This window comes from Astatotilapia calliptera, chromosome 10 (assembly GCF_900246225.1).
Source record: "Astatotilapia calliptera chromosome 10, fAstCal1.2, whole genome shotgun sequence".
Lineage (NCBI taxonomy): Eukaryota > Metazoa > Chordata > Actinopteri > Cichliformes > Cichlidae > Astatotilapia > Astatotilapia calliptera.
Genome location: NC_039311.1, coordinates 18,294,390 through 18,301,634, shown reverse-complemented (window position 1 = coordinate 18,301,634; position 7,245 = coordinate 18,294,390). Strand labels below are relative to the sequence as shown.

The 7,245-nt window shown below is 40.1% G+C and overlaps 1 protein-coding gene across 1 annotated transcript; it reads left to right on the top strand.

Annotated features, from left to right (window-relative positions):
• Positions 1–1,890: 1,890 nt before the first annotated feature.
• LOC113030230 (protein ABHD15) lies at positions 1,891–6,679 on the top strand. Its single transcript, XM_026181463.1, has 3 exons — positions 1,891–2,832; positions 5,494–5,723; positions 5,806–6,679. Exons 1-3 carry the CDS (start codon positions 2,083–2,085, stop codon positions 6,479–6,481), a joined length of 1,656 nt encoding a protein of 551 aa, XP_026037248.1. The 5' UTR covers positions 1,891–2,082; the 3' UTR covers positions 6,482–6,679.
• The last annotated feature ends 566 nt before the right edge of the window (positions 6,680–7,245 follow it).

Here is a 7,245-nt window from a genome sequence, read left to right as displayed (position 1 = left end):
CTAATTGCCAGGGCGGGGTTAGAAGGACTCGCTCTACCTGTCTAACCTTTGTCATGATCAGTCAGTAAGATTATTATGCGTTTAGCTTTAATATACACTATAACACAATTGAATCAGAAATATGTGCGCTTTAAACTTTAGACTTCAAGTTTATTACTGTTAAACTGCTATTTTAATATAGTATATTAACTCTAAGAAATTTCCGTTTCCATTCATTTTGAAAAAAATGAGAAATATGGAGTCTTAAATTTACCCTTTTACACTTTAACTGGCTTGAACAGACTGAAAGGTAAAAATATAATAGAGTAAAATATATTCAAATGCATGGAGTGTATTTGTCTTAGTTTGGATACATTTACATCTGCCCTGACTCGCTCCACTGCCACTGTGCCCTTAGGAGGTTCATCAGGGGCGCGTTATTATTTGTAGAAATACCAACGTGCATACTTTCATTTTAGCACTGCGCCGAGCGAGAAGCTGAACATCATGAAAATGCGGTCAAGCTTACATTAACACATAATGTGGAGGGTGAGACTTTTAGTGAAGACAGTACATTTTAGTTCTGCAGGCATGAATTTTAATCTATGATTTTTATCAGCAGCTACTGTATTATTATTTACTTTTGTTATGTAAGTAGACTGGCATTCACACACAAAAGTACACCATGTGGAGACAGAACACTTGAGACACCCCTCATTTCTTCATATTTTGTCAGGAAAATTGGAAATAGTAGTAGGTAGTCTTCAGGAATAGTTCTCCAGGCTTCTTGAAGGACATTCAGAGCTCGTCTTTGGATGTTTGCTTGCCTACTGTTTTGTTTTCCGTCAAGATGATCCCACAAATGTTCAGGCCCAGGCTCCAGGGAGGCCGATCCATGACTGATTCCACTGTGTGTTTTTCTATTTAGATTTAAATAAAAATAGGCAGTGTGTTGGGGATAATCCCCGTCTTCATAATTCTGTAACCTTATTTGTGGCATACATTTATTTAATTTGTGTATATTATAATAAAAAATATTATTATTACATTTTGCAATGATGTTTTATGATTTTACATATTTGTCTTTCTTATTCTGATGTTTTCTGTAAAAGCTCATTTGGATTCATCACTTTTCTGTTCTGTTCTTATTGAAGAATGACTTGTGTGTCATGAGGTGATGAATGACTCAGGATGAAATCCTTATTAGGAGCCTCTGAAGTGGTTCAGGAGGATTTCAGTATTTTTGCTTGTAATCAATAAATTTAACATTTTACTGGTTATCATATGGTTATCTTTCCTAGAGGGGAGGAGTACACTACCCCAACCAGTCCTACCTGTCAGTCCTCAGTTGTGTATACTTTTTAAAAAAATGTCACAGTCAAATTACCAGTAATGTACTGCATACTAATGGTAATTATTACACACTTTGAACCGTAAGAGTCACTGAAAATACAATTTTTGCAGGTAATTAAAAATAGTTATATTTCATCTTCCGTGATTATAAACCAACACTAACAAGCATTCATCTTTGATTAAAGAATATAAATCTTCCTCCAAAATCAAACTGTGAGCGGAAATAAAACATTACTTTAAAACTTCTTTACAGATTTTTAATGAGAATAAAACTGTTGAAGGAAGTTTTACAGTGACCGTTCTTCAGTGCAAAAATATACTGATATTTGCATTTAAGCCGTTGTTAAAAATAGAGTCGAAATGATTCCAGGAACAGAATAAGGTCCAAGACTATGATCATTTAAGATTTAATGGCTCAGATTTATGTGGCTTCTGTTTGCTTGATTTTTATGTGAGCTGGTAGTAAATGATTTATGGAGGGAGGAGAAAGCAGGGGCAGCAAGTGCAGAACAACTAACATTTGCCCCGGCCCTCTTTTTTCTCTCTCTTTGGCAATCTTTGAAAACTTCTCTTGAATCTCTCTGAATTGGAAAAAGGAGACGACGATACAGAGCAACAGATTGCGTGTCAGGCTGGATTTTCAGGTTCCTGGAGAAACAAGTAAGATGGCCGTTAACTGTTTTTGAAGAAATAAAAGTCAAGATATTCAAAGAAAACACTGGATTAAAATACATCATTTTGCATTTACAAATGGCATCATTTGTAGGGGATTATATCCTCTTTTTGTTCCCATCCGTGCTACTTTTGCTGCTGTCTCTAACTCTCCGCTTGCCCAGAGTGCATTGTTGGACAGGGCTGGCAGTCAGGGCTTTAAGCTGGAGACTCTGGGTTATTATTTGCCTGATCCTGGGGCTGCCACTTCACAAGAACACCAGTGCAAGGGCTGAAGAGGTCAAATCAGCAGGGACTAATATTTTGTCAGGGTCAGGTCAGATCTCAGATGAATCCAGACTCATATGCAAACCCACCGCGCTGGCTAAATATCTGCTCCGGCACTGTGGCTCTCTGGCCAAGCCGAGACTGGCCACCTGGCCGAGGGGAGACCCCCACCTCCAGACACTGTCCAGCCTGCTGTGGGGCCAACATGGAGAGGCGTTGCAGTTCACTAGAGACAACCTGCTACTGAAAGATGGGGGAATCATAGCTGTGGACTGGGCTGTAGGAACAAAGATGGGTGAGGCTGCCACAAGAAAGAAGTGGGATGTGAGGAAGGAGCACCAGTCAGGGGTGAGGGCACCGGGCTACTTCACCTCAGCACCCCCTGTCCTCCTCCTCATCCCTCAATACTGGGGAGGGATGACCCCCCACTTAAAGATGCTGTGCCAACAGGCTCTGTGTCAGGGCTTTTATGTGGTGGTCTTTCACCCTCGGGGCACAGAGGGGTGCCCGCTGACCACAGCACGAGTAACCGAGTTTGGAGACCCAGCTGATCTCGAGCAGGTAAAGAAAGACAATTTCATTATCAAACAGAAACTGTTGGACAAAGAAAATCCACACCTTCTGTCTAAGACATGATTAAAATTTTAACTCTTTTAATGGAAATGATTGTTTGTTTCATTCAGCTCAGTGTTGATAAGGTATTTTAGCTTTTTGTTTGTTTGTTAATTTGGTTTACTTTCCGTTAGTTTCCAGGAAAGATTTCCTTGTTTTGGATAAGTTTTTTTTTAATTATTAGGTATCACAAATAAAGTTATGCTGATCTGAAAGTGACACTGAGTTAAAAATGTAGGTCATTTTCAAGAACATTTCGTGACACACACACACAGACACACACACCACAAGAAGCTCGTTGATTTATGTACGTGTGGGTTGTTTCTACTTTTTGTGGTCCAAGTGCTGTATGTTTATTTTTCTTACAGGTGCGGCAGTTGGATATATATTGTGCATTACTATTTGTACTTTTTTATTACATCTTTCTATATTTTCTCCTAAACAAGGGGACCGTATAGAGAATTTATAAAAAGCAAAATGGGTTTGGCATAGCAGTGCATTCAGATCATAACTGAGACTGCAAAAGCTGCCAGACAGGATAGGAAACAGCAAAAAACAAAACTGTAGGTCTAAATACCTTTGAAGGGCTACGGCACGGTTTCCATAGGCACTTGATCTGATCGTGTTAAAGGCATGACAGCCAGGACCAGTAAGAATACATGTTTTAGTACGTGAAGCAGTCTGGCTGAGATATACTTTCACTTAGAACAATGCATTCGGTTGTTCAACTGGTTTGTTTTGCACGGCTTGGTTGTCTGACATCATTTTTGTGCCATTCATAAAAACGAAAGGAAAGAAAAGAAAGCAAAAGAAGAACGAAAAAAAGATCCGTTGTGTTGGTTGTGAGGACATTTGTGCTTGCTTTTGGTTTTGCTTGTTTGTGTTTGAGGTATGGATGCATTTGAAAATTTCAATTCGAATAAATGTGTAATATGTAAGTAAAATCTGAGTGTGACGATTTGCAAATCTCATAAATCCATATTTTACTCACAATAGACAATTGAACACATCAAATGTTTAAACTGAGAAAATGCATCAATTTAAAACTGATGTTAGCTCATTTTCAACACCTGGGAACACTGAGGCATTCCCAGGCAAGCCGAGAGACATAAACTCCTCAGTATGTAGTGTATCTACCCCAGGGCTATCTCCAGGATAGGCCCAGAAAGCCTCATCCAAGAAGTATCCTAGATGCCCAAACAAACTCAGCTGGCACCTTTTGATGTGGAGGAGTAGCATCTCCACTCTGAGCCCTTCCCAAATGACTGAACTTCTGACCCTATCGCTAAGGCTGCGCCCAGCCTGTCAGAGAAAGCCCATTTCTGCTGTTTCTATCCACAATCTCATTCTTTTAGTTCCACTCTGGTGCGAGCTGGAGGTCACCACCTGCTGAAACAGAACCACATAATGTGCAAAAAGTAGAATCGAGAGGTGAGAGATGGATTGTTCCTTCTGAATCACAGGTTCAACTACTGGATGTACTCTGCTCACTGGCTCCCTGGTGTAAGCCTTCACAGGGAAGCTCAGGAGTGCTCAGCCCTGTAGCTTTTAGGAACACAGGCTGAACCTTGTCCACCCCAGAGGCAAGGCCACATAAGAGTTAAACTACCTGAGTGGCCTCACCCTCAGTGATTAACAAGTCAGCTGAGTCACTTGACGATTGGAGTCATTTCAAGGCCAACTGAAAGTCTCCCACACACAAGTTTTTGCTTCAGCCACATTTTCTCAGTTTAAACATTTCATATGTTTTTGTATGACCTTCTGAGAAAACATACATTCATGAGATTTGCAAACCTTTTTTGCTTTTGTGAATTTTACAAAGCATTTCAACTTTTTTTTAGTTACAGTTGAAACTTTTTTGTTTTTTTGTTTTTGGGAGTTTTTGTTGGTTTTTTGCAATATTTTCTCTGAAGATCATCTGCCTGATGCAGATTGAAAAAAATGGTCTAGAAAACCTTTTAGAAAATGCAGAATGACGAACATTTAAGAAATGTGAGCAAAAAAAATTCAACTGTGTATGTGAAAAATACCAACAGCTGGCACACTGCTACTAAATTAGCATATTTATTGCTCTGACTCTTTTATGGCCCAGCACCTGCCCTATTTTTTGGTGTAGGTGTGCAAATATTTAGTTATTAATTTTTTTAAATCAAAAATTCCAACAGTAGCTCATTTTCAGCCAGTGGTCATATGGTTCAAAGGTTATGCACGTCAGGTGCACCTGCAGCTCTGTCCCTCTGGTGTCACTACAGTGTCCAAGGTGCACACACTAAGGAATACCAACAGAATCGTCTGTGGGTTTCAAAAGATATAAATAAAAATAATAAAGAGGAAGAACTAAAAACAAAATAGAAAAATTGGGTTTAAAAAATGTAAAAAAAAAAAAAATATATATATATATATATATATATATATATATATATATATATATATATATATATATATATATATATATATTCCCAGGATAATATTCACGTCTGCATCAAATCCCTCAAGAAACTAATTCGAACACTGAGTTAGACATGTTGTTGTAAAATCGATACCGGTCACTTATTTCTGTTTTGACCATGATCTCACAGTGTCACTATCTTTCATGTCTTCCGTGATCAGGCGGTGGCTTATGTCCACAGCCGCCACCCGTCCTCTGTGCTTTTTGCAGTGAGTGAGGGGTCAGGCTCAGGGGTTCTTCTTTCATATTTGGGGGAGTGTGGATCGAGCACGTACCTGACAGCAGCAGCAGCAATCTCACCTGTGCTTCTCGGCCAACTGTGGTTTGAAACGCCTATGCCTCCTATTTACCGCTGGGGGGCACTGTTTCACCGAAAACAGCAGCTCAGAAGGTGAGAACAGTAAAAGTGTTATAGCACAGACATAAATGAAGCATGGATATGATATCTTTCTTTTGTTGGTTTTCTTTATAAGATATGCGAGTTCCTTCAGAGGCGTCCGGGATGTGGATCGGGCCCTCAGCTCTTCGTCCCTCAGGGACTTTGAGGAAGCACTTTTCTGCTCTCCAGCTCAGCCTCAATTAAGCCCTTTAAATTCTGGACTGAGCTCAAGATCTCACTCCCAGTGGGGCCTGGCATCTTCAGCAGCCTGGGCGCTGGATGAGAGGGCATACCCAGCCAAGGACTGGGAAAGCTACTGGGAGAGAAACGAGCCACTGAGAGATGCAGATGAGGTGGCGGTCCCTGTGCTCTGTGTATGCAGCAGTGATGACCCTCTCCTCCCGCCTGCCTCCACTTTGCCCCTTCCCCTTTTTATGAGCAATCCGTATTTCTTTCTGATGTTGACAGACAGGGGAGGGCATTGTGGATTTGCTCTGGAGGAGCAGGGGGGAGAAATGTGGAGTCATATCTCAATTCTGGAGTACTTTAGGGTCGTAGCTGAATTCCTGCGTGGGGATGAGAGGAACAGGGTGAGTTGGAGTGCTCTAATGGAAGAAAATAGTCAGGCTAGGCTGAGGGGCTGGAGCATGGCTCCTGCTCGTAGGAGAAAAGCCACAGAGATGAGAAGACCAAGACCACAGGCTGCTGATCAATGCGCCATGGATGCACAAGAAGGGAATTTCACCTGGAAGAGGTCCTACACACGCTGAAGGGGAGAGGATGGATTATTCCCAATTGTGGTATTGAGAAGATAAAAAACAAGTCTTTCAAATACAAGCAGACAAAAGAAAACTTATTTTTAACCAAGAAAAAAAATGCATAACTAATGACATTAGCTGACTAATGCCTATTGACATTTTTTCAAAACACACTGGTCTTCAAATAAAAGACCTTTATGTTTCCTGTCACATCATGTGAAAAAGTATTTGTCCGCTTTCTGACTATTTTTTTGTATATTTGTCAGACTTAAGCATTTCTTGTTATCAAAAGACTTGAGAACATGAGACATATATGTGTCAGTGATAACCTGAATACATTCAAAATGCAGTTTTTAAATCATGATTTCATTTATTAAAGGGAGAAAACAAATTATCTAAACCTATTCGGCCCTGTTTGACTGCTGGTATGTTCTTTTTGTGAAATGCTGTCACAGGTTTTTGCACCAGATCTAACTGGTCACAAACCTTCCAAAAAGTCTAAAGGTTTAACTCAGTCTTGGGGGATTACTGACATGTTTTTGGAGAATGGGAGATGAGTCTTTCACCCAGTCTCTTTCTTACTATTGACCCATTAACTCCGACCTTAAGGGGGCAAGTAAGCTGCAAACACATAACTGCCTCAAAATATATGTTTGTGTCTCCTGTGCTTTACGTCCATGAACAGACTGGTGTAGATGGGCTTAAGGTACATGAAGGATCTTATTATTATTTTGGACCATTTGTCTGAAAGACACAAATATCTTTAGTATCTATCA

Excerpts from the sequence above, each read along its gene's own strand:
- LOC113030230 (XM_026181463.1), top strand. The coding sequence starts at position 2,083 with ATGGCATCATTTGTAGGGGATTATATCCTCTTTTTGTTCCCATCCGTG. Across the intron at positions 2,833-5,493 it reads ACCCAGCTGATCTCGAGCAG|GCGGTGGCTTATGTCCACAG; the intron begins GTAAAGAAAGAC and ends TTCCGTGATCAG. Across the intron at positions 5,724-5,805 it reads CGAAAACAGCAGCTCAGAAG|ATATGCGAGTTCCTTCAGAG; the intron begins GTGAGAACAGTA and ends TTTCTTTATAAG.